Source organism: Lissotriton helveticus, chromosome 5_2, assembly GCF_964261635.1.
Source record: "Lissotriton helveticus chromosome 5_2, aLisHel1.1, whole genome shotgun sequence".
Lineage (NCBI taxonomy): Eukaryota > Metazoa > Chordata > Amphibia > Caudata > Salamandridae > Lissotriton > Lissotriton helveticus.
Genome location: NC_136066.1, coordinates 14,534,874 through 14,560,369, shown reverse-complemented (window position 1 = coordinate 14,560,369; position 25,496 = coordinate 14,534,874). Strand labels below are relative to the sequence as shown.

Below are 25,496 nucleotides of genomic sequence, written 5' to 3'. Positions count from 1 at the left end.
CAGTCTTAGAGTCAAGTTAGCTTTTCCCCTCATGACTTCTAGTTTATATCAACATGTTCCCTAAACATCAGATACCAGATAGGGTTTAGGTACATGTCGCTCCGACCCTCCAGACTTTAGTCTCTGCTCCTAACACAGAGTTCGTAGCCCCCAGCTTCTCCTAGTAACACGTCATTGCTAGTTTTCGCGCACCATTAGGTTAGAGGTCCCGGCTCCTTAGGTAGCCCCCTCCAAAGTTTCCGCCCATTCATGACATATTCTGTTACGTTTGCACCACATGTCTATGTATACGCCCAGTTACACCTCTTTTTACTGTTATCTTTCGCGACTGCTACGCGTCACGCCTTCTGCTCCACCCACTGTTACGCCTACTGCAATGTAATGCTATGTGTTCGCGCTATGTATATATGTCTGTGTTTTGTTATTGAATGTTAGCGCGCTCATCCCAGACCCGGCTGCTGGGTCATCCTATGCAGGTTGTCCTGATCCTGTCCTTATGCTGTAATAAACCTGCAGAAACTCCTACTACCTCGAATCTTGACTCTTATTTATTGAGCTATCTGTTATGCTATAAGTCTAGTCAAAAATAGGGTATTATTTATTTATTTACCACAGGAGCGTGAGCCAGGGTGTCCTCTCTAGGAGCGTGAGCCAGGGTGTCCTCTCTAGGAGCGTGAGCCAGGGTGTCCTCTCTAGGAGCGTGAGCCAGGGTGTCCTCTCTAGGAGCGTGAGCCAGGGTGTCCTCTCTAGGAGCGTGAGCCAGGGTATCCTCTCTAGGAGCGTGAGCCAGGGTGTCCTCTCTAGGAGCGTGAGCCAGGGTGTCCTCTTAAGGAGCGTGAGCCAGGGTGTCCTCTTAAGGAGCGTGAGCCAGGGTGTCCTCTCTGGGAGAGTGAGTCAGGGTGTCCTCTCTGGGAGCGTGAGTCAGGGTGTCCTCTCTGGGAGCGTGAGTCAGGGTGTCCTCTCTGGGAGTGTGAGTCAGGGTGTCCTCTCTGGGAGTGTGAGTCAGGGTGTCCTCTCTGGGAGTGTGAGTCAGGGTGTCCTCTCTGGGAGTGTGAGTCAGGGTGTCCTCTCTAGGAGAGTAAGTCAGGGTGTCCTCTCTGGGAGCGTGAGTCAGGGTGTCCTCTCTGGGAGCGTGAGCCAGGGTGTCCTCTCTAGGAGCCTGAGCCAGGGTGTCCTCTCTGGGAGCCTGAGCCAGGGTGTCCTCTCTGGGAGCGTGAGCCAGGGTGTCCTCTCTGGGAGCGTGAGCCAGGGTGTCCTCTCTGGGAGCGTGAGCCAGGGTGTCCTCTCAGAGCGTGAGCCAGGGTGTCCTCTCAGAGCGTGAGCCAGGGTGTCCTCTCTAGGAGCGTGAGCCAGGGTGTCCTCTCTAGGAGCGTGAGCCAGGGTGTCCTCTCTAGGAGCGTGAGCCAGGGTGTCCTCTCTAGGAGCGTGAGCCAGGGTGTCCTCTCTAGGAGCGTGAGCCAGGGTGTCCTCTCTAGGAGCGTGAGCCAGGGTGTCCTCTAGGAGCGTGAGCCAGGGTGTCCTCTCAGAGCGTGAGCCAGGGTGTCCTCTCTAGGAGCGTGAGTCAGGGTGTCCTCTCTGGGAGCGTGAGCCAGGGTGTCCTCTCTGGGAGCGTGAGCCAGGGTGTCCTCTCTAGGAGCGTGAGCCAGGGTGTCCTCTCTAGGAGCGTGAGCCAGAGTGTCCTCTCAGAGCGTGAGCCAGGGTGTCCTCTCTAGGAGCGTGAGCCAGGGTGTCCTCTCTAGGAGCGTGAGCCAGGGTGTCCTCTCCAGCAGCGTGAGTCAGGGTGTCCTCTCCAGCAGCGTGAGTCAGGGTGTCCTCTTGTTGGACTTGGGCCCTTAGGGCAGGTTCACCCCTAGACTTTTTGCTTGAAATGGTGACCTGGAGATGGTGATTTTTGGATTCTGCGCACTTTCACTGTGTCCCAGTGGAAAGTGCGTGCGCACTCTGAGTGCATGTGCTGAGCTAGGCCTGCCCGCCCATAGGAATGCATGGGGAATGTATGTGTCCCTGGTAGTTCCTGATGCGTGGGGTGTACAGGCTTGAGTCTGGTATGTGTGAACTCGTGAGAGTGAATGCTGCGAGATGGTGTATGCAGCATGTATGTGTCTAGTAGAGAAGCGCCATTTCTAGACATGGCTGTACGTGTGCTGTGAGGGTGCTGGCGTGTGATTGGCTGGAGCTGGCTGGCATGCCAGGCTCCAGGAAGTCTGGATGGGTCTGCCCGGTGGTGAGTGGGAGATTTGCATGAGTAATGTGTGGGAGGAGTGTACCTGTGTCCTGGATGGGCTGGGTTTTCCCCACACAATGCTGGCTCCGCCCCCCTGTGGTGTGTCTAATGACCCAAGCCCTGCCAGTGAATAGAGAGGGTGGTTGAGGTAAACAGAGTACTCAAGAACCAGCTGCGACTGGTTCCGCCCCCACTCTGCACCCTTGAACAAAGGAATGCACTGTATAAAAATGGGGCTGTGTCCCCACAGAAGTTGTTCTCTTCTAGGATCCTGAGGGGGCTGTTGCTGCTGCTGCTGGGCCAGAGGACCGCCACTTGGGGTGTCTCCCTGCCTGGAGACCCAGTGTGCTGGCTCTGGGCCCAGCCTTGCCCCCTGCCTGCCCTGAAGGACTTTTGCTGGACTCTATTGTCCCTAGCGCTGGTGAGCGCTTCCTGATTTTCCTAGCGCCTGGGAGCGCTTTGTTTTGCTTATAGCGCTGAGCGCGCTTTATTGCGACCCCCTAGCGCTGAGAGCGCGCTCTATTTCCTGCAAGCGCCTCGGGGCGCTTTATGGTTCAGAGCCGGTGCCCACCCGGCATTTGCCCCGGTCGCTACTGCATTCGCGAGTGCCACCTCGCTTATTTGGGATTAATTTGTCCCCTGGCAGGTGCCCACCCTGCCCGGGACATTGCCCCTCGAGATTCACCGCCGCAGCCCGGGGTGTTTAAAAACGTTGCCGGGCCGCTGCCAAGTGCGACCCGGAAGTGCCCGCCTCCCTGCGAGGAGCCGTGCTGCAATTGGCTGCCCGGCCGGAAGCCAGGCAACCTGTGGGCGGGACTGCGGGACAACCGGAAGCGGACGGGAGGCCACCCCGCGCTCCGGCAAGAGAATTTGCCCGCAACCGGCACCTTCCACGGGGCTCCCAGGAGTGAGGGAGAGCCCCGTGGTGACCGGCCTGAAGGAGAGGGAGCCCCCGAGGAGCGGGAGCTCCCGTGCAGAGCCGCCCAAAGCCGAGGAGCAGCCCCTGTGAGGAGAGCCCCGGACCTCCGCAGCCAGACCCGGTGAGTGCCTGGAAAGGGAGAGGGGCGTCGGGACACATTGTCGGTGTCCGCCCCTCCCCCGTAGCGCGACCTCGCGCTTTGTGATTTAGAGCCCCGAGAGGCTCGTAAAGGCGGGGGCATTTACTGTATGTGAGCCCGAGAGGCTCAGGGGGCATATCGTGTGTTCGAGCCCCGAGGCTCCGGGGGCATAATTTGTTAGTTGAGCCCGAGAGGCTCCAAAGTGCCCACTATTATTTTAAGAGCCCCAGAGAGGCTCTAGGTGCCCCAATTTTGCTTCGAGTCCCCAGGAGGGGGACTCCAACGGCGGCCATTATTGATTTCGAGCCTAGAGAGGCTCAGGGGGCCATTCTGTTTGTTTAGAGCCACGAGGCTCTTGGGGGACACAAGTGCTTTGTCCAGAGCCTGAGAGGCTCCAACGGTTCCCCACCAGCATTGCACCAGTTGGCCAGCACTTTGTGGGCAACTGCCACGTTTAGGCCCCCTGACATTGGGACAGTTCTGGTGTTCCTGCCTATGGACAGTCACAGGTGGTGACTTGTGAGTTTGGCGCCATTGTAATTGTTCTTACACCTCTGAATGAATGTTATGCATTGCATCATGTGTTTTCCTCTTTCACCCCTACAGGTATTGTGATACATAGGTGGTTGTTTTCTCCCTAGTACAGGTGGTGCTAGTGAGGTCCTGTTACCAGTAGTGACTGGTTGTGTGCTCTATTTTTATTGTGTGCTACAGTGATTTTACATGCAAAAGTATTATTTCTGAAAGTGTTACTTCTGATTCCTGACAGTGGTCCAGGTGGCCCTGTCTTGTAAATATCCCCCTGTAAATTCTGCCCGTGCCTCTGGCACATTGTAAAGTGTGTGTTTTATCTAATGTGTTTTGGTGTAATACAAAGGCTATTTTTATATAACCTTGTGTGGAGTTTCCTTTGTGGTGGGCCTTTGGTTGTTGTTGCTGGGGTGCGTGCGCAAATACTTAGCCTACATCGCCTCCAAGTATAGCCTTGCTGCTCGCGCCACGTTACCTAGAGGGTGAGTAGGGGTTATCTTGGCGTGTAACTCCCTTGCCCTTACTTGGGAGTGGTGGTCTCTGACTGACTTTGGCGCAAGCCCTGGCCAGCCGGGGATCCCATTTCCAACATTGGCGGCAAGCGGTGGGATAAGGATTTGTGTTTGCCTTGTACCTTGGTAGCAGCTGGCTGCACCACAAAACTCTGCATTTTAGATGACCACATTTTAGGGGATTGTTGTTTTTTGAAGTTTCACATTTTCTTCTCCTGAAGGTATCATTGTGCAATTGTGTCCAGTGCATTTGTCCCCTACCCTGCGCCCAGAGTCGGTACCTGTGTCACTTGTGGTCAGGTTGAGGAATCAGGGGTGGTAGAAACTGCCTTACCAGTCCGAGGGGAGGGTTGTGTGTGGATGAATGGTGTGTGGCACTAGGCAAGTGAGTGGAGTTCTCTGGGATAGAGAGCTTGCTGATACCTTGTGAATTGTGTACTCCTGTGTTAGCTCAGACCCCTAGGTTCCCTGTGTGATCTTCTCAAGAACGTCCGCCAGAATGGAGCTGGTTTTTGATTTCAATGATCTAGCCACATACGGTATGTGGGAGCTGAGAAAGTTCTGTGAAGAGAGAGGCATAGGGGCGGATCAGTCAGGATGGTATGCACTTAGGAGATGCATGGTCAAATGGCAAGAGGATCAATGGGATCTTGAGCGCAGTGAGGAAAGGGCCCGGGCTCCACACCAGGAGGGTGGTGGGTCTGTGGGGAGCCCTGAAGATTCAGAAGAGGAGGAAGAAGATGACAGCACCTGGATGCCAGTAGAGAGTGAGGACCCCATAGATAGGGAGTCCCTTGCTGGGTCCAGTATAGGAGGCAGCGCCTCGTCCCTTTCCCTGTCCCCAGAGGAGCTGGAAGATAGGAGGAGAGAAAGGGAGCACCAGCTGGCTTTAGAAAAGCTCAGGTTGGAGCATGCCCAGGCTATGGCGCAGCTGGAGCTTAGGAAGCAACAGCTAGAGACCGAGATGGTCTTAGCGCAGGAAAGGATAGAGGAGGCTGAGAGGGCCTCCACCAGGGGCAAAGTAGCTCTGGAGGATAGACTATCCCCTGCGCGCAGTTTTAATTTTCTGGATTCCCCAGGGAGGGCTGAGTCCAGTGGTGGCAGCTATTTAGACTTCAGTGCAGACAGTCCCCTACCCCGTGCCCAACGTATGGTCCCTTGTTCCCAAGAGGAGGAGTTAAGGTTAAAGTTCAGGGGCAGTAGGAAACCGCCTCAACAGAAGTGGGGTTTTTTTGTGGATGACTGTTCTGATGCGATGTGGGATTGGCTGGCGGCTAGCTCGGATGATGAGAAAGACGGAGTACTGAATATGTTTCTCAAGGAGCAGTTGCTCAGTGTTGTTTGTCCAGAGTTGCGCCAGCACCTGTTGAAGTCTGAATCCCTTAGTCCTTGGGCGCTTGCTGAGGAAGCAGAGCGCTGGGAGAGTGATAAAGGTTCTCTAGGGTCATTAGGGAGTGACTCCAAAAGTAGTGGTTCAGGTATCTTCCAGCCCAGCGTGGTGGAAGAGGCTCAGTGTAGCCCAGCTAGGTCCCAGGATAGCGAGGAGGGTGTAGGGGCTCACTGCCTGGCTCAGTGGAGCAGGAGTGAGGGGGAGACCGAGGTTCCCCAGACGCCCGAAGCCCTGCCTCAGGACTTGGATGGTTTCTTGAGGGAACACCAGGTTGGGGACCTAGGCTGTCCTGTTAGTCCATTTGAGGAAGATCTCCTAGTGAGTAGAGGACCTGGAGCGTCTGTAACCAGAGCTCCTGTGGTTCTAGAGTCTGGCAGTACCGCTCCGGTAGGGAGGGTACAGGAGTCCAGAGTGAGGAGTGATTGGGGGAGTTCCCCAGTGGAAGGACCAGTGGGTCAGGGACTACCCAGTTGGGCTAGGTTCCCGTGTAGTGACCCGGGTGGCACCACTTCTGGTCTGGGGGATCGTCACGCACTGTCAGGTGGACAGGGGACGGGAGATCTGCGCCAGACAGACAGTCATACAACATATGTCTCATTTGTTAGCCTCAGGGGGATGGAGTGTAAGTCCCCAGAAGTCCTGGAGTGCCAGGCAATTGTTCCACCGAAGGTTGTAGACCAGAGGTTGGAAGGCCAGGTTCAGGATCAGCCTGACCTGAAGGGTAGGACGACTGTAACCAGTGTCCTGACCGGTTCTTCTTCCAGAGGAACTTCTCCAGGTGGGAGAGGGCAGACCTCTGGAAGGGGGTGCAGAGGGTGGGAGAGTCCACCTCTGACCCCGGTGCAACCTGAGTGGATAAGTCCTGGGTTGGAATGGCGTTCTAGGGGTACCCCTCGCAGAGGGAGGAGGAACCCTAGAAGAAGAGGTAAGGGGAGGAGAGCCTTCCCTGAGACTCCTGGTCCGCCTGAGGTTGTAGGCCTTAGGCTGGAGAACCAGTGGCAGTCTAGTCCTGTCTTGCAGACAGGAAGAGTGGAAAATGGCTCCTATGTGCCAGGGGTTACTACCCCCCGCTCTGCGAATTGGCATGGACCAGTGGCACCTGGGGGGCCCCGGGCCTGGTCCTGGCCGCGGACAACTTGGGAGTACCAGTGGGGTAGCCCAGTTGGTCCAGACAGTGTGTTTAGAGGGAATCCCATGGGTTCACCGTGGCGTAGAACAGGAGGGTGTCCCTGCAGTTGCGGGCCCGCGTCCGTGTTCTATCGCCCCAAGCAGGGAAGTCCATCACGGTGGTGATTGTTCTACCCTGCGTTTTGGCTGGAAGGGGGTTGTGTTGGACTTGGGCCCTTAGGGCAGGTTCACCCCTAGACTTTTTGCTTGAAATGGTGACCTGGAGATGGTGATTTTTGGATTCTGCGCACTTTCACTGTGTCCCAGTGGAAAGTGCGTGCGCACTCTGAGTGCATGTGCTGAGCTAGGCCTGCCCGCCCATAGGAATGCATGGGGAATGTATGTGTCCCTGGTAGTTCCTGATGCGTGGGGTGTACAGGCTTGAGTCTGGTATGTGTGAACTCGTGAGAGTGAATGCTGCGAGATGGTGTATGCAGCATGTATGTGTCTAGTAGAGAAGCGCCATTTCTAGACATGGCTGTACGTGTGCTGTGAGGGTGCTGGCGTGTGATTGGCTGGAGCTGGCTGGCATGCCAGGCTCCAGGAAGTCTGGATGGGTCTGCCCGGTGGTGAGTGGGAGATTTGCATGAGTAATGTGTGGGAGGAGTGTACCTGTGTCCTGGATGGGCTGGGTTTTCCCCACACAATGCTGGCTCCGCCCCCCTGTGGTGTGTCTAATGACCCAAGCCCTGCCAGTGAATAGAGAGGGTGGTTGAGGTAAACAGAGTACTCAAGAACCAGCTGTGACTGGTTCCGCCCCCACTCTGCACCCTTGAACAAAGGAATGCACTGTATAAAAATGGGGCTGTGTCCCCACAGAAGTTGTTCTCTTCTAGGATCCTGAGGGGGCTGTTGCTGCTGCTGCTGGGCCAGAGGACCGCCACTTGGGGTGTCTCCCTGCCTGGAGACCCAGTGTGCTGGCTCTGGGCCCAGCCTTGCCCCCTGCCTGCCCTGAAGGACTTTTGCTGGACTCTATTGTCCCTAGCGCTGGTGAGCGCTTCCTGATTTTCCTAGCGCCTGGGAGCGCTTTGTTTTGCTTATAGCGCTGAGCGCGCTTTATTGCGACCCCCTAGCGCTGAGAGCGCGCTCTATTTCCTGCAAGCGCCTCGGGGCGCTTTATGGTTCAGAGCCGGTGCCCACCCGGCATTTGCCCCGGTCGCTACTGCATTCGCGAGTGCCACCTCGCTTATTTGGGATTAATTTGTCCCCTGGCAGGTGCCCACCCTGCCCGGGACATTGCCCCTCGAGATTCACCGCCGCAGCCCGGGGTGTTTAAAAACGTTGCCTGGCCGCTGCCAAGTGCGACCCGGAAGTGCCCGCCTCCCTGCGAGGAGCCGCGCTGCAATTGGCTGCCCGCCCGGAAGCCAGGCAACCTGTGGGCGGGACTGCGGGACAACCGGAAGCGGACGGGAGGCCACCCCGCGCTCCGGCAAGAGAATTTGCCCGCAACCGGCACCTTCCACGGGGCTCCCAGGAGTGAGGGAGAGCCCCGTGGTGACCGGCCTGAAGGAGAGGGAGCCCCCGAGGAGCGGGAGCTCCCGTGCAGAGCCGCCCAAAGCCGAGGAGCAGCCCCTGTGAGGAGAGCCCCGGACCTCCGCAGCCAGACCCGGTGAGTGCCTGGAAAGGGAGAGGGGCGTCGGGACACATTGTCGGTGTCCGCCCCTCCCCCGTAGCGCGACCTCGCGCTTTGTGATTTAGAGCCCCGAGAGGCTCGTAAAGGCGGGGGCATTTACTGTATGTAAGCCCGAGAGGCTCAGGGGGCATATCGTCTGTTCGAGCCCCGAGGCTCCGGGGGCATAATTTGTTAGTTGAGCCCGAGAGGCTCCAAAGTGCCCACTATTATTTTAAGAGCCCCAGAGAGGCTCTAGGTGCCCCAATTTTGCTTTGAGTCCCCAGGAGGGGGACTCAAACGGCGGCCATTATTGATTTCGAGCCTAGAGAGGCTCAGGGGGCCATTCTGTTTGTTTAGAGCCACGAGGCTCTTGGGGGACACAAGTGCTTTGTCCAGAGCCTGAGAGGCTCCAACGGTTCCCCACCAGCATTGCACCAGTTGCCCAGCACTTTGTGGGCAACTGCCACGTTTAGGCCCCCTGACATTGGGACAGTTCTGGTGTTCCTGCCTATGGACAGTCACAGGTGGTGACTTGTGAGTTTGGCGCCATTGTAATTGTTCTTACACCTCTGAATGAATGTTATGCATTGCATCATGTGTTTTCCTCTTTCACCCCTACAGGTATTGTGATGTGTAGGTGGTTGTTTTCTCCCTAGTACAGGTGGTGCTAGTGAGGTCCTGTTACCAGTAGTGACTGGTTGTGTGCTCTATTTTTATTGTGTGCTACAGTGATTTTACATGCAAAAGTATTATTTCTGAAAGTGTTACTTCTGATTCCTGACAGTGGTCCAGGTGGCCCTGTCTTGTAAATATCCCCCTGTAAATTCTGCCCGTGCCTCTAGCACATTGTAAAGTGTGTGTTTTATCTAATGTGTTTTGGTGTAATACAAAGGCTATTTTTATATAACCTTGTGTGGAGTTTCCTTTGTGGTGGGCCTTTGGTTGTTGTTGCTGGGGTGCGTGCGCAAATACTTAGCCTACATCGCCTCCAAGTTTAGCCTTGCTGCTCGCGCCACGTTACCTAGAGGGTGAGTAGGGGTTATCTTGGCGTGTAACTCCCTTGCCCTGACTTGGGTGTGGTGGTCTCTGACTGACTTTGGCGAAAGCCCTGGCCAGCCGGGGATCCCATTTCCAACACCTCTCCAGCAGCGTGAGTCAGGGTGTCCTCTCCAGCAGCGTGAGTCAGGGTGTCCTCTCCAGCAGCGTGAGTCAGGGTGTCCTCTCATGGAGCGTGAGTCAGGGTGTCCTCTCATGGAGCGTGAGTCAGGGTGTCCTCTCATGGAGCGTGAGTCAGGGTGTCCTCTCATGGAGCGTGAGTCAGGGTGTCCTCTCATGGAGCGTGAGCCAGGGTGTCCTCTCATGGAGCGTGAGCCAGGGTGTCCTCTCTAGGAGCGTGAGTCAGGGTGTCCTCTCATGGAGCGTGAGTCAGGGTGTCCTCTCATGGAGCGTGAGTCAGGGTGTCCTCTCATGGAGCGTGAGTCAGGGTGTCCTCTCATGGAGCGTGAGTCAGGGTGTCCTCTCATGGAGCGTGAGTCAGGGTGTCCTCTCATGGAGCGTGAGTCAGGGTGTCCTCTCATGGAGCGTGAGTCAGGGTGTCCTCTCATGGAGCGTGAGCCAGGGTGTCCTCTCTAGGAGCGTGAGCCAGGGTGTCCTCTCATGGAGCGTGAGCCAGGGTGTCCTCTCATGGAGCGTGAGTCAGGGTGTCCTCTCATGGAGCGTGAGTCAGGGTGTCCTCTCATGGAGCGTGAGTCAGGGTGTCCTCTCATGGAGCGTGAGTCAGGGTGTCCTCTCATGGAGCGTGAGTCAGGGTGTCCTCTCATGGAGCGTGAGTCAGGGTGTCCTCTCATGGAGCGTGAGCCAGGGTGTCCTCTCTAGGAGCGTGAGCCAGGGTGTCCTCTCGGAGTGTGAGCCGTAGTGTCCCCTCTAGGAGCGTGAGGCAGGGTGTCCTCTCGGAGCGTGAGCCGTAGTGTCCTCTCTAGGAGCGTGAGCCAGGGTTGCCTCTCGTGGAGCGTGAGCCAGGGTGTCCTCTCTAGGAGCGTGAGCCAGGGTGTCCTCTCTAGGAGCGTGAGCCAGGGTGTCCTCTCTAGGAGCGTGAGCCAGAATGTCCTCTCTAGGAGCGTGAGCCAGGGTGTCCTCTCTAGGAGCGTGAGCCAGGGTGTCCTCTCAGAGCGTGAGCCAGGGTGTCCTCTCTAGGAGCGTGAGCCAGGGTGTCCTCTCTAGGAGCGTGAGCCAGGGTGTCCTCTCTGGGAGCGTGAGCCAGGGTGTCCTCTCTGGGAGCATGAGCCAGGGTGTCCTCTCTAGGAGCGTGAGCCAGGGTGTCCTCTCTGGGAGCGTGAGCCAGGGTGTCCTCCCTGGGAGCCTGAGGCAGGGTGTCCTCCCTGGGAGCGTGAGTCAGGGTGTCCTCTCATGGAGCGTGAGCCAGGGTGTCCTCCCTGGGAGCGTGAGCCAGGGTGTCCTCTCATGGAGCGTGAGCCAGGGTGTCCTCTGTGGGAGCGTGAGCCAGGGTGTCCTCTGTGGGAGCGTGAGCCAGGGTGTCCTCCCTGGGAGCGTGAGCCAGGGTGTCCTCTCTGGGAGCGTGAGCCAGGGTGTCCTCTCTAGGAGAGTGAGCCAGGGTGTCCTCTCTAGGAGCGTGAGCCAGGGTGTCCTCTCTGGGAGCGTGAGCCAGGGTGTCCTCTCTGGGAGCGTGAACCAGGGTGTCCTCTCTAGGAGTGTGAGCCAGGGTGTCCTCTCTGGGAGCGTGAGCCAGGGTGTCCTCTCTGGGAGCGTGAACCAGGGTGTCCTCTCTAGGAGCGTGAGACAGGGTGTCCTCTCTGGGAGCGTGAGCCAGGGTGTCCTCTCTGGGAGCGTGAGCCAGGGTGTCCTCTCTGGGAGCGTGAGCCAGGGTGTCCTCTCTGGGAGCGTGAGCCAGGGTGTCCTCTCTGGGAGCGTGAGCCAGGGTGTCCTCTCTGGGAGCGTGAACCAGGGTGTCCTCTCAGAGCGTGAGCCAGGGTGTCCTCTCTGGGAGCCTGAGGCAGGGTGTCCTCTCTGGGAGCCTGAGGCAGGGTGTCCTCCCTGGGAATGTGAGCCAGGGTGTCCTCCCTGGGAGCGTGAGTCAGGGTGTCCTCTCCAGGAGCGTGAGTCAGGGTGTCCTCTCCAGGAGCGTGAGTCAGGGTGTCCTCTCCAGGAGCGTGAGTCAGGGTGTCCTCTCCGGGAGCGTGAGTCAGGGTGTCCTCTCCGGGAGCGTGAGTCAGGGTGTCCTCTCCGGGAGCGTGAGCCAGGGTGTCCTCTGTGGGAGCGTGAGTCAGGGTGTCCTCTGTGGGAGCGTGAGTCAGGGTGTCCTCTGTGGGAGCGTGAGCCAGGGTGTCCTCCCTGGGAGCGTGAGCCAGGGTGTCCTCTCCAGGAGCGTGAGCCAGGGTGCCCTCTCCAGAAGCCTGAGCCAGGGTGCCCTCTCTAGAAGCCTGAGCCAGGGTGTCCTCTCCAGGAGCGTGAGTCAGGGTGTCCTCTCCAGGAGCGTGAGTCAGGGTGTCCTCTCCAGGAGCGTGAGTCAGGGTGTCCTCTCCAGGAGCGTGAGTCAGGGTGTCCTCTCCAGGAGCGTGAGTCAGGGTGTCCTCTCCAGGAGCGTGAGTCAGGGTGTCCTCTCCAGGAGCGTGAGTCAGGGTGTCCTCTCCAGGAGCGTGAGTCAGGGTGTCCTCTCCAGGAGCGTGAGTCAGGGTGTCCTCTCCAGGAGCGTGAGTCATGGTGTCCTCTCCAGGAGCGTGAGTCAGGGTGTCCTCTCCGGGAGCGTGAGTCAGGGTGTCCTCTGTGGGAGCGTGAGTCAGGGTGTCCTCTGTGGGAGCGTGAGTCAGGGTGTCCTCTGTGGGAGCGTGAGCCAGGGTGTCCTCTGTGGGAGCGTGAGCCAGGGTGTCCTCTGTGGGAGCGTGAGCCAGGGTGTCCTCTGTGGGAGCGTGAGCCAGGGTGTCCTCTGTGGGAGCGTGAGTCAGGGTGTCCTCTGTGGGAGCGTGAGTCAGGGTGTCCTCTGTGGGAGCGTGAGTCAGGGTGTCCTCTCCAGGAGCGTGAGCCAGGGTGTCCTCTCATGGAGCGTGAGTCAGGGTGTCCTCTCATGGAGCGTGAGTCAGGGTGTCCTCTCATGGAGCGTGAGTCAGGGTGTCCTCTCATGGAGCGTGAGTCAGGGTGTCCTCTCATGGAGCGTGAGTCAGGGTGTCCTCTCATGGAGCGTGAGTCAGGGTGTCCTCTCATGGAGCGTGAGTCAGGGTGTCCTCTCATGGAGCGTGAGTCAGGGTGTCCTCTCATGGAGCGTGAGTCAGGGTGTCCTCTCATGGAGCGTGAGTCAGGGTGTCCTCTCATGGAGCGTGAGTCAAGGTGTCCTCTCATGGAGCGTGAGTCAGGGTGTCCTCTCATGGAGCGTGAGCCAGGGTGTCCTCTCCAGGAGCGTGAGCCAGGGTGTCCTCTCCAGGAGCGTGAGCCAGGGTGTCCTCTCCAGGAGCGTGAGCCAGGGTGTCCTCTCCAGGAGCGTGAGCCAGGGTGTCCTCTCTCGGAGCCTGAGCTAGGGTGTCCTCTTGAGGAGCGTGAGCCAGGGTGTCCTCTCTAGGAGCGTCAGGGTGTCCTCTCTAGGAGCGAGGGTCCGGACATCAAAGAACTCCAGTCCTATATCTGGGCCAGCCCTGGATTAGGAAGTCAGTTGTATCCTGGTCTGGAGAGCCTGCTGGCGCTGCCGCAGCCTTCCTTGCTGAACCATCTGAGAGCCTGCTGGCGCTGCCGCGGCCTACCTTGCTGAACCATCTGAGAGCCTGCTGGCGCTGCCGCGGCCTACCTTGCTGAACCATCTGAGAGCCTGCTGGCGCTGCCGCGGCCTACCTTGCTGAACCATCTGAGAGCCTGTTGGCGCTTCCGCGGCCTACCTTGCTGAACCATCTGAAAGCCTGCTGGCGCTGCCGCGGCTCGAACCCCTCGGAACCCCCCAGCTCGAGGATTGAGAGCTGTGCATAGGGTATCCCTTCCTCCGCCCAGAGCTAGACTGTCCCGCTACATACCCCCTTTTCCGAGACTTTACGGATCCTTCGATCCATCTGTATATACTGCCAAGAGCCAGCAACCTTTTGTACTTATAAAAGCTTAAGAACTTGATCTCTTGTGTGGTGTCCGTTTGTAGTGTTGTGATTACTCGGCTGTACGATCCTCGGAGAGGGCCCTCATTCAGGAGGCCCCTCCGTAACGCTCGGCTACTTCTCGAAGGAGAGGCGGACCTAGGGGTGGTCAGTCAGACCTCTTCTGCCTCCCCCGGGGTCGCCTTTCTAACATTGGTGGCAAGCGCCGGGATCCGAGCCCACGCAGATCGTACAGAGAGTAATTCACTCACTACCAAGAAAAACCCACTACGACCATGAACACAGAATTCCAGAAAGAGAAAATGGAAGACTACAGCGACAAGGAGCTAAAGCAATTCTGCAAAGAGCTAGGCATCGCTACCACTGGCTTAAGCACCAAAGAAGACTTTAAATCGGCCCTGCAGGCCTGGGTGGACGCCGGCGAGGCGCCACCCCCGAGGGAAGATAACCCGGGCCCGAACGGCGGCCCGGAGGCCGAGACGAACCCAGCGGGAGGGAGACCCGCAAACCCAGACGCGGGCCTCTCCCACGAAGACGCCCGAGAACGAGAGAGGAAACGGCTCCACGAGTTGGATCTTGCTCGACTCAGACAAGAAGGAGAAATCCAACTGGCAGAAAGGAAGTTAGCCCTCGAGGAGAAAAAACTCATGCTCGAGCACGAGCGCGTCCTCAAAGAAATGGAACTTAAAGCCAAGGCAACCGAGTCTGCCATCGCCGGGGGTAAGACCTCACCCCCGCCGGTGGACACAAAGGTGCACATACCCAAGGATGTCGTCAAAGAGTACCATAAGAACGACGACATCCAACAGTGATTCAAAGCCTACGAGGTCGCCATGGCCGCCCATCGAGTACCCCTCAAGGACTGGGGCGCCGGCCTGTGGGGGAAGTTTATCAACGAAGGAAGGGACGCCCTGCTGGAGCTCCCTGATACTGAAATGACCTCGTACGAGCACATGAAGACCGCCCTCCTCACGCGCTACGGACTCACCCCCGAGATGTACCGGCAGCGATTCAGAGACTGCAAGAAAATCCCCGGTACCACGTGGGTGGAGTACGTGAACTTTTACAGCAGAGCCTTCGAGGGGTGGGTCAGGGGCTGCCAGGCCACCACCTACCAGCAGTTGATTGACCTCATTCTATGGGAACATCTGTCCAATAACTGCTTCATCGAACTCCGGCAACACCTCCTCGACAGCAAATTGACTGAGCCACGAAAACTCGCTGTCGAGGCGGATAGATGGGTGAGCACCCGAGTTCCCCGGAGTCCACTGGGAGACTACGGCCGGGGATCCCCGGGGAACCACCGACCACGAGGCGGCGGAGTAGGCCAGAGCCGGGGTCGAGACGTCCCCCAGGGGTCCTCCCCCACCTCCACGTCGCCATCCCTGGGCCAGAGAGGGGGCCCCCCAGCCAGACCGGGGCCCCGCCCGAACGTGACGTGCCACAGATGTCAGCGACTGGGTCATTATGCGAATGACCCCCTCTGCCCAATGAATCAGCGACCCGGCACCACCGGTCCCCCAACCTGCCAGATCGCAGCCGCTGCCCTGGGGGAAGAAAGGAGTGAGGAGGAGGACGACAACCCCGAGCAAGCCGAGTGGGAGCCCGCCGCCATGACCTTAGCATGCCTGGGTACTCACGACCTGATCCCCCGAGGCCCGATCCCCGGCAACACCCAGAAATACCGCCAGTGGGTCACCATCAATGGACGCCGGACCGAAGCCCTCCGTGACACTGGGGCCAGCGTGACAGCGGTCCGCTGCCATCTGGTGACCCCGGAACAGATCCTTCCTAACGTCCTGTGTCCAGTCCGGTCCGCAGATAACTCCGAGACTTTGTGCCAGATGGCCCGCATCCCCTTCGAGTGGGGGGGAGTGTCGGGCGTGCTGAAAGTGACTGTCCGCGACGATGCCCCCGTGGACTGTCTCCTTGGGAACGACCTAGAAAGTTCCCCCTGGGCTAACGTCGAACGGAGAGAGCACCTGGGGATGCTAGGCCTTCCCGAGTGGGTCTGTGCGACCACCCGCTCCATGACCGCCCGAGCCTCCACCCCAGCGGGGGAAGCTCCCACCGAGGAGCCGGAGTGGCCCGCCCCTCCGCCGCCCGTCGTCCCCGAGGACGCCGACCCCGAGCACGGCCCCCAAGGGCCCAACCAAGAAGATCTCACCGAGCTCGACCACCTCCCAGAACTCGCCCAATGGCGCCAAGAAGGTGGCCCCACCCGCGAACTGTTCCGGCAGGAGCAGAAAACCTGCCCCTCCCTCGAAGGGATTTGACAGCAAGCCGCTACCCAAGCAGCTGGAGACCCCGCGGGGTCCCACTGGATCTATTGGGACATCGACCTTCTCTACAGTGAGCAAAAGATTGCTGAACTAGGGGCCGGCCGGGTACTGGTCGTACCCCGCCGATTCAGAGACTTCCTCCTGAACTTAACACATGATGTGCCCCTCGCCGGGCACCTGGGGCAGGACAAAACTTACAGCCGCCTGGTGACCCATTTCTTCTGGCCAAAAATGCGCACCGATGTGCTTAACCACTGCAGGACCTGCCCGACCTGTCAAGCCAGCGGGAAGAGCGGGGGGAAAGTCAAAGCCCCGCTCCAGCCCTTCCCCGTGGTGACTACCCCCTTTGAGCGAGTGGGGATAGACATCGTAGGGCCCCTGGACCCTCGAACCTCGCAGGGGCACCGCTTCATCCTCGTCCTGGTTGACCATGCTACCCGCTATCCTGAAGCCATTCCCCTCCGAACCATCACAGCCCCCGTGGTGGGCCGAGCCCTCATGAGCATCTTCTCCCGAGTCGGCTTCCCCCGAGAAGTCGTGAGTGATCGAGGCTCCAACTTTATCTCGAAGCATATGCGGTCCCTATGGCAACAGTGCGGGGTCACCTATAAATTCACCACCCCGTACCATCCCCAAGGAAATGGACTAGTGGAACGATTTAACAGAACATTGAAGGGGATGATCAAGGGCTTAGAAGAACCACTCCGGCGCAAATGGGATGTCCTGCTACCTTGCCTCCTGTTCGCCTACCGAGAGGTACCCCAGAAGTCCCTGGGGTTCAGCCCCTTTGAACTCTTGTACGGACACCCGGTCAGAGGCCCCCTCAGCCTGGTCAAGGAAGGCTGGGAGACAGCAGTTCGAGAGGCCCCACCTGATGTCTACCGGTACCTCCTGACCCTCCGCAATCAGACTCGGAAGTTCGGGGAACTTGCCGAGGCCAACCTGGAAGCTAGTCAGGAGGAGATGAAACGCTGGTATGACCAGAACGCCTCGTCCATCGAATTCGAGCCGGGCCAGCAGGTCTGGGTCATGTCCCCGGTCGAACCTTGTGCCCTCCAGGACAAATGGACGGGGCCCTTCAAAGTGGTGGAGCGCAAGAGCCCAGTCACCTATCTGGTGGACATGGAGTCCCCCCGGAACCCCCTCCGGGTTCTGCACGCTAACCGGCTCAAGCCACACTTTGCACGCACTGAACTGAGCCTGCTGCTAGCGACCGATGGCGGAGCTGAGGACGACTCCGAACCCCTACCAGATCTCCTCAGCACCACCGAGAAGGACGGCTCCATCGAAGGGGTCACGCTCTCCTCTTCCCTGACCCCAGAGCAGCAACAAGACTGCCGGAAGCTGCTGTGGCGGTTTGCGGATCTGTTTTCCCTCACTCCGGGGGTCACCCGGTGGTGTGTCCACGATGTAGACACAGGAGACAGCCCGCCTGTGAAACACCGAGCTTTTCGAGTGCCCGACCGGGTCCGGGCCTGCATCCAATCCGAAGTGGCCAAGATGTTAGCTCTGGGGGTAGTCGAACCCTCCAACAGTCCCTGGGCCAGTCCCGTTGTCCTGGTCCCTAAAGCCGCCCCCCCCTCCCCCCCGGAGCCGCTCCGGAGCTCCGTTTCTGTGTTGACTACAGGGGACTGAATGCCGTCACCAGGACCGACGCCCATCCCATCCCCAGGGCGGATGAATTGATCGATCGCCTAGGGGCCGCCAAATATCTCAGCACCTTCGATCTCACGGCGGGGTATTGGCAGATTGGTCTTACCCCTGGTGCACAGGAGCGATCGGCCTTCTCGACCCCAGACGGCCACTATCACTTCAAAGTGATGCCCTTCGGCATGAAGAACGCACCCGCAACCTTCCAGAGACTAGTGAACCAAGTGCTGGCCGGTCTAGAGGAGTACAGCTCCGCCTATCTCGACGACATTGCAGTGTACAGCCTCCACTGGGATGAGCACCTGACCCACCTCTGGACAGTCCTGACGGCCCTTCGGCGGGCAGGACTCACCATCAAAGCCAGTAATTGCCAGATAGGCCAAGGGTCCGTGACCTATCTGGGACACCAAGTGGGGAGCGGCCAAGTGGCTCCCCTCCAACCAAAGATAGACACCATCCGGGCCTGGGAGCCCCCGGTCACCCAAACCGCCGTCCGCGCCTTCCTGGGGCTCACCGGATATTATCGGCGATTCATAAAGAACTACGGGAGCATTGTGGGGCCCCTCACAGAACTGACCTCAAAGAAACTACCACAGAAGGTGCACTGGACCCCCGAGTGCCAGGCAGCCTTTGAAACTCTGAAGACTGCCATGTGCACCGCCCCTGTGCTCCAGGCCCCCGACTACAGCAGAGAGTTTGTGGTCCAAACCGACGCCTCGGAGCACGGCATCGGGCCGTACTGCCCCAAGTTAACACCGAAGGCATCGACCAGCCTGTGGCCTTCATCAGCCGACGCCTACTGGCACGAGAGCAGCGATGGAGCACCATCGAGAGGGAAGCCTTCGCCGTAGTGTGGGCCCTCAAGAAGCTCCGGCCCTACCTCTTCGGCACCCACTTCCGAGTACAGACCGACCACCGGCCCCTGCGGTGGTTGATGCAGATGCGAGGAGAAAACCCGAAACTGCTGCGCTGGTCCATTTCGCTGCAGGGGATGGACTTCACTGTGGAGCATCGCCCCGGCCACGACCACGCCAATGCTGACGGCCTGTCCCGATTCTTCCGCCTCGGCGAGGAGAATCCCCAAGAAGATGGGTGACTCTCCCCTGCCTTCAGCTGGGGGGGACGCGTGTTGGACCCGGCCTCATGGCGTGGTCCTACTCCTTCCGCATGGCGAGCCCAGAACGACATCGGCCCTCCACCCAGCAGCGGGCAGCCCTTTTGCCCGACACTGCACGCCCCAACATTGCTGGTCCGGCCACCATCCCGGACCCCCACTACCGACCTGGCCCTATCGGGGGCCCCTCACGACATAAGCATGAGGCCGCGCCCGACTCCATCTTGGGCCCACCACGTCACGACCACGTGACCTCTGCTCCGGCCCGGGCCCCAGCGAAGCCCAGACATCGAGGCACCAAGATCCACCGAGGTGGTCGAGTGGCCACTCGACAGATCCCGGAGAAGAGGGTGTTTCGATGGCCCTCCAGCCGTCCCCGGACGCCTGGTTTCGATCGCCCTCCGGCCTCCCTGGGCGCTGGCTCCACCCCCCTGCTGGGGGTCTGGACACCATCATCCCGGCCCTTCTGACCCCCAGGCGCGAGGGTCCGGACATCAAAGAACTCCAGTCCTATATCTGGGCCAGCCCTGGATTAGGAAGTCAGTTGTATCCTGGACTGGAGAGCCTGCTGGCGCTGCCGCGGCCTACCTTGCTGAAACCCTCTTGAGAGCCTGCTGGCGCTGCCGCGGCCTACCTTGCTGAACCATCTGAGAGCCTGCTGGCGCTGCCGCGGCCTACCTTGCTGAACCATCCGAGACCCTGCTGGCGCTGACGCGGCCTACCTTGCTGAACCATCTGAGAGCCTGCTGGCGCTGCCGCGGCCTACCTTGCTGAACCATCTGAGAGCCTGCTGGCGCTGCCGCGGCCTACCTTGCTGAACCATCTGAGAGCCTGTTGGCGCTGCCGCGGCCTACCTTGCTGAACCATCTGAAAGCCTGCTGGCGCTGCCGCGGCTCGAACCCCTCGGAACCCCCCCAGCTCGAGGATTGAGAGCTGTGCGTAGGGTATCCCTTCCTCCGCCCAGAGCTAGACTGTCCCGCTACCTACCCCCCTTTCCGAGACTTTACGGATCCTTCGATCCATCTGTATATACTGCCAAGAGCCAGCAACCTTTTCTACTTATAAAAGCTTAAGAACTTGATCTCTTGTGTGGTGTCCGTTTGTAGTGTTGTGATTACTCGGCTGTACGATCCTCGGAGAGGGCCCTCATTCAGGAGGCCCCTCCGTAACGCTCGGCTACTTCTTGAAGGAGAGGCGGACCTAGGTGTGGTCAGTCAGACCTCTTCTGCCTCCCCCGGGGTCGCCTTTCTAACAGCGTGAGCCAGGGTGTCCTCTCTAGGAGCGTGAGCCGTAGTGTCCTCTCTAGGAGCGTGAGTCAGGGTGTCCTCTCTGGGAGCGTGAGTCAGGGTGTCCTCTCTGGGAGCGTGAGTCAGGGTGTCCTCTCTGGGAGCGTGAGTCAGGGTGTCCTCTCTGGGAGCGTGAGCCAGGGTGTCCTCTCTAGGAGCGTGAGCCAGGGTGTCCTCTCTAGGAGCGTGAGCCAGGGTGTCCTCTCCAGGAGCGTGAGCCAGGGTGTCCTCTCCGGGAGCGTGAGCCATGGTGTCCTCTCTAGGAGCGTGAGCCAGGGTGTCCTCTCTAGGAGCGTGAGCCAGGGTATCCCCTCTAGGAGCGTGAGCCAGGGTGTCCTCTCTAGGAGCGTGAGCCAGGGTATCCCCTCTAGGAGCGTGAGTCAGGGTGTCCTCTCTAGGAGCGTGAGTCAGGGTATCCTCTCCAGGAGCGTGAGCCAGGGTGTCCTCTCTAGGAGCGTGAGTCAGGGTGTCCTCTCTAGGAGCGTGAGTCAGGGTGTCCTCTCTAGGAGCGTGAGTCAGGGTGTCCTCTCCAGGAGCGTGAGTCAGGGTGTCCTCTCCAGGAGCGTGAGTCAGGGTGTCCTCTCCAGGAGCGTGAGTCAGGGTGTCCTCTCCAGGAGCGTGAGTCAGGGTGTCCTCTCCAGGAGCGTGAGTCAGGGTGTCCTCTCCAGGAGCGTGAGTCAGGGTGTCCTCTCCAGGAGCGTGAGCCAGGGTATCCCCTCTAGGAGCGTGAGCCAGGGTGTCCTCTCTAGGAGCGTGAGCCAGGGTATCCCCTCTAGGAGCGTGAGCCAGGGTGTCCCCTCTAGGAGCGTGAGTCAGGGTATCCTCTCTAGGAGCGTGAGTCAGGGTATCCTCTCTAGGAGCGTGAGCCAGGGTGTCCTCTCTAGGAGCGTGAGCCAGGGTGTCCTCTCCAGGAGCGTGAGTCAGGGTGTCCTCTCCAGGAGCGTGAGTCAGGGTGTCCTCTCCAGGAGCGTGAGTCAGGGTGTCCTCTCCAGGAGCGTGAGTCAGGGTGTCCTCTCCGGGAGCGTGAGTCAGGGTGTCCTCTCCAGGAGCGTGAGTCAGGGTGTCCTCTCCAGGAGCGTGAGTCAGGGTGTCCTCTCCAGGAGCGTGAGTCAGGGTGTCCTCTCCAGGAGCGTGAGTCAGGGTGTCCTCTCCAGGAGCGTGAGTCAGGGTGTCCTCTCCAGGAGCGTGAGTCAGGGTGTCCTCTCATGGAGCCTGAGCCAGGGTGTCCTCTCTTGGAGCCTGAGCCAGGGTGTCCTCTCTAGGAGCGTGAGCCAGAGTGTCCTCTCTCGGAGCCTGAGCCAGGGTGTCCTCTTGAGGAGCGTGAGCCAGGGTGTCCTCTCTGGGAACTTCAGGGTGTCCTCTCTAAGAGCGTGAGCCGTAGTGTCCTCTCTAGGAGCGTGAGCCGTAATGTCCTCTCTAGGAGCGTGAGTCAGGGTGTCCTCTCTGGGAGCGTGAGCCAGGGTGTCCTCTCTAGGAGCGTGAGCCAGGGTGTCCTCTCTAGGAGCGTGAGCCAGGGTGTCCTCTCTAGGAGCGTGAGCCAGGGTATCGCCTCTAGGAGCGTGAGCCAGGGTGTCCTCTCTAGGAGCGTGAGCCAGGGTGTCCTCTCTAGGAGCGTGAGCCAGGGTGTCTCCTCTAGGAGCGTGAGCCAGGGTGTCTCCTCTAGGAGCGTGAGCCAGGGTGTCCTCTCTAGGAGCGTGAGCCAGGGTGTCCTCTCTAGGAGCGTGAGCCAGGGTGTCCTCTCTAGGAGCGTGAGCCAGGGTGTCCTCTAGGAGCGTGAGCCAGGGTGTCCTCTCTAGGAGCGTGAGCCAGAGCCAGGGTGTCCTCTCCGGGAGCGTGAGCCAGGGTGTCCTCTCCGGGAGCGTGAGCCAGGGTGTCCTCTCCGGGAGCGTGAGCCAGGGTGTCCTCTGTGGGAGCGTGAGCCAGGGTGTCCTCTGTGGGAGCGTGAGCCAGGGTGTCCTCTCTGGGAGCGTGAGCCAGGGTGTCCTCTCTGGGAGCGTGAGCCAGGGTGTCCTCTCTAGGAGCGTGAGCCAGGGTGTCCTCTCTAGGAGCGTGAGCCAGGGTGTCCTCTCCAGGAGCGTGAGCCAGGGTGTCCTCTCTGGGAGCGTGAGCCAGGGTGTCCTCTCTGGGAGCGTGAGCCAGGGTGTCCTCTCTGGGAGCGTGAGTCAGGGTGTCCTCTCTGGGAGCGTGAGTCAGGGTGTCCTCTCTGGGAGCGTGAGTCAGGGTGTCCTCTCTGGGAGCGTGAGTCAGGGTGTCCTCTCTGGGAGCGTGAGTCAGGGTGTCCTCTCTGGGAGCGTGAGTCAGGGTGTCCTCTCTGGGAGCGTGAGTCAGGGTGTCCTCTCTGGGAGCGTGAGTCAGGGTGTCCTCTCTGGGAGCGTGAGCCAGGGTGTCCCCTCTACGAGCGTGAGCCGCAATGTCCCCTCTACGAGCGTGAGCCGCGGTGTCTGAGGCAACCAGGCAAGCATTGAAAATTCAAAGGATCGTCTTCAGGGGGCTCACTAGCCAACGGGCTAGCAACGGGGAAGATGCGTTGAGCTGAAATGCAGGAGCGGGCCCCACGCGGCACTCGTGGAGTGTGGAGGGCTGAGGTTTGGTGCAGATGCTGCTCGGGTCTGGGGCTTCGCTTACCCCAGTGCACAACTGCGAGGGTGCCTCGGTCATTGCACAATTAGCAAAGTGCAGGTAGTCCAGGATAACCGGTCCCACGTCTCTCGTGTCCACCACGGGTCTCAGCTTTGCTGTGGCTGAGGATCGAAGTCGGAGAAGTCTGGAAGTCCAGTTTCTGAGTCGCGAGTCGTCTGGTTCCCACTGCAGCGTCGACAAAGCAAACCGGCAAGTTACTGGTGGTGCCTGTTTGAACAGGGTGGTCACTCCTTGACCACAAGGGAGATCTTCTTCAGTCTTCTAGTCAGCATAGAATGTCGAAGTCCAAGGGTTTCGTGTTGTAGTTTCTTTCAAGGGTAATCTGATGTCTCTAGACACAGCTCCTAACTTTATACCAAACTAAGGGGCTGGATTACCTGCTAGGTCCCTCCTATGGGTGGACCCTGGGAAGGGGGTGCTTACACCCCTTTGTCTTTGTCCAGTTTCGCGCCAGAGCTGGGGCTGGAGTGCCCCAGCAACTGGTTTGAACCGGGCTTTGCATGGAGCACGTTGTGTGCCCCAGGCAATGTCTCGTTTTGCAGCCCTCCCTGCCCCAATACACTACAGGCTGTCTTGAGAGGTGCTGGCACCTCCCTCGACAGGAAACCTATTGTCCAGGCCTCCCCTGCCGGAGTTTCTTCCAGCAGCAGGAGGTCAGACTCGTGTCTGTGGCAGCAGCATCCATTTTGTGATGCTGAGGCTCTGTTTAACTTTAACCGGGTAAAGCAGTAACTACATGTCTTCTCCCTCTAGAAGGGTGGAATGCTACCCCCGTCGCCAGAATTGGCGGGTGGGGGGGGGGGGTAGTATTACAAAGCGTATGACACCTTACAGGACATGTTTTGATAAAGCCAAACCAAAGTTAGTATTTAACCGTGAGGATTATAATGCACTTAAGAGTATATGGTATGGCTATATCATAGAATAGCTAAGCTGCAGAGGGGCTCAGCTCATGCTAGGGCACCCTCTCACATAAAACCAAGCACTCTGCCTCCAGGATTGTCGAGGTCTGCCATAGGAGTGACTTATAGGTGTCTATGTGTCTATATATAGGGCTAGATATAGGTATACTATATCTAAGCAAGGGGTGATTACACCACCTTGCCCAGGCTGAGGGATCAGCCTGTGGTGTCAGTTTGGATGGCCAGCCAGGGGAGGCATAATACATGCTGCAGCCCCTGATAGGCCTTGGATGCACCTTTGCCCTGGGTACTTATGGTACACTATAGAAGGGCTCACAAAGGTGACCCAATACCCAATCAGGTGGGTACCTAAAGTACATGTATCAATTTAGAGAGCGAACAGCTGAGCTGTGGGTCTGATTAGCAGGCCCACAGCCACACAAGTCGAAAAACCAGAGAATCACAGCAAAAAGTGGGGGTGCCCATAGGAAGCAGACATTACTCTCCTAAACGAGCCTTAAGGGGTGCGAGGCTAGAGGGATACGAGGGGGGTGCGAGCCTATAGGGGTGCAGTTGAACAGAGGGCGTCATCCGCAGGTTGGAAGCTTCATATCTCTTCCTGCAGCAGTTCCTACGGGCTCCATCTGGGTGGCTGTGGTGATTCTGGCGCACGTGCTACATACATGGACATGTGATGGGGGGGGTGGTCGCTCCTTCTGGGTGGCTGCGGTGATTCTGGCGCACGTGCTACATACATGGACATGTGATGGAGGGGGGTGGTCGGTCCTTCTTGCTCACCCTGTTCTTTCCTCTCTGCAGGGATGAGGTTCAAGAAAACTGTGTGCGTTGGAAAAGCAACAAATTCTCCTTCATCTGTAAAATGAGCGCCAACCCTGCCACCGGCGTGCTCGACCCCTGCGCCTGTCGCGTCTCTGTGCGAAAGGTAAGTCAGTTCCCGGGGACCCTCCATGCTCACATGAGACCACTGAGCCCTCTTTACTGCTGAGGGGCTCTGAGGGGGTGAGGGCAGGGCTTGTTATGTACTGTGAGGTATGAGGGCAGGGCGTGTGGTGTACAGTTAGGACTGTGCGTTAGATAAGTTTGGAGGTGGTGTGCTGACTCAAGTGGGTTAGATAACTGTGGGTTAGATAAGTTTAGAGGTGTGCTGACTCAAGTGGGTTAGATAACTGTGGGTTAGATAAGTTTGGAGGTGTGCTGACTCCAGTGGGTTAGATAACTGTGGGTTAGATAAGTTTGGAGGTGTGCTGACTCAAGTGGGTTAGATAAGTTTGGAGGTGTGCTGACTCAAGTGGGTGAGATAACTGTGGGTTAGATAACGGTGGGTTAGATACGTTTGGAGGTGTGCTGACTCAAGTGGGTTAGATAAGTTTGGAGGTGTGCTGACTCAAGTGGGTGAGATAACTGTGGGTTAGATAAGTTTGGAGGTGTGCTGACTCAAGTGGGTTAGATAAGTTTGGAGGTGTGCTGGCTCAAGTGGGTTAGATAACGGTGGGTTAGATACGTTTGGCGGTGCCCTGACTCAAGTGGGTTAGATAACTGGGTTAGATAAGTTTGGAGGTGTGCTGGCTCAAGTGGGTGAGATAACTGGGTTAGATAAGTTTGGAGGTGTGCTGACTCAAGTGGGTTAGATAACTGTGGGTTAGATAAGTTTGGAGGTGTGCTGACTAAAGTGGGTTAGATAACTGGGTTAGATAAGTTTGGAGGTGTGCTGACTCAAGTGGGTTAGATAACTGTGGGTTAGATAAGTTTGGAGGTGTGCTGACTAAAGTGGGTTACATAACTGTGGGTTAGATAAGTTTGGAGGTGTGCTGGCTCAAGTGGGTTAGATAACGGTGGGTTAGATACGTTTGGAGGTGCGCTGACTCAAGAGGGTGAGATAACTGTAGGTTAGATAAGTTTGGAGGTGTGCTGACTCCAGTGGGTTAGAAAACTGGGTTAGATAAGTTTGAAGGTGTGCTGACTCAAGTGGGTTAGATAACTGTGGGTTAGATAAGTTTGGAGGTGTGCTGACTCAAGTGGGTTA

At 58.5% G+C, this 25,496-nt stretch overlaps 1 protein-coding gene across 2 annotated transcripts in view; it reads left to right on the top strand.

The window, feature by feature from the left end:
- The window catches only part of EEIG1 (estrogen-induced osteoclastogenesis regulator 1), a 379,290-nt gene that overhangs the window by 66,398 nt on the left and 287,396 nt on the right, over positions 1-25,496 (top strand). For both annotated transcript variants that reach the window (XM_078646674.1, XM_078646675.1), the window contains one exon: positions 24,272-24,395. In XM_078646674.1, the coding sequence (XP_078502800.1) occupies positions 24,272-24,395 (124 nt within the window). The remainder of the gene's footprint in view (positions 1-24,271; positions 24,396-25,496) is intronic.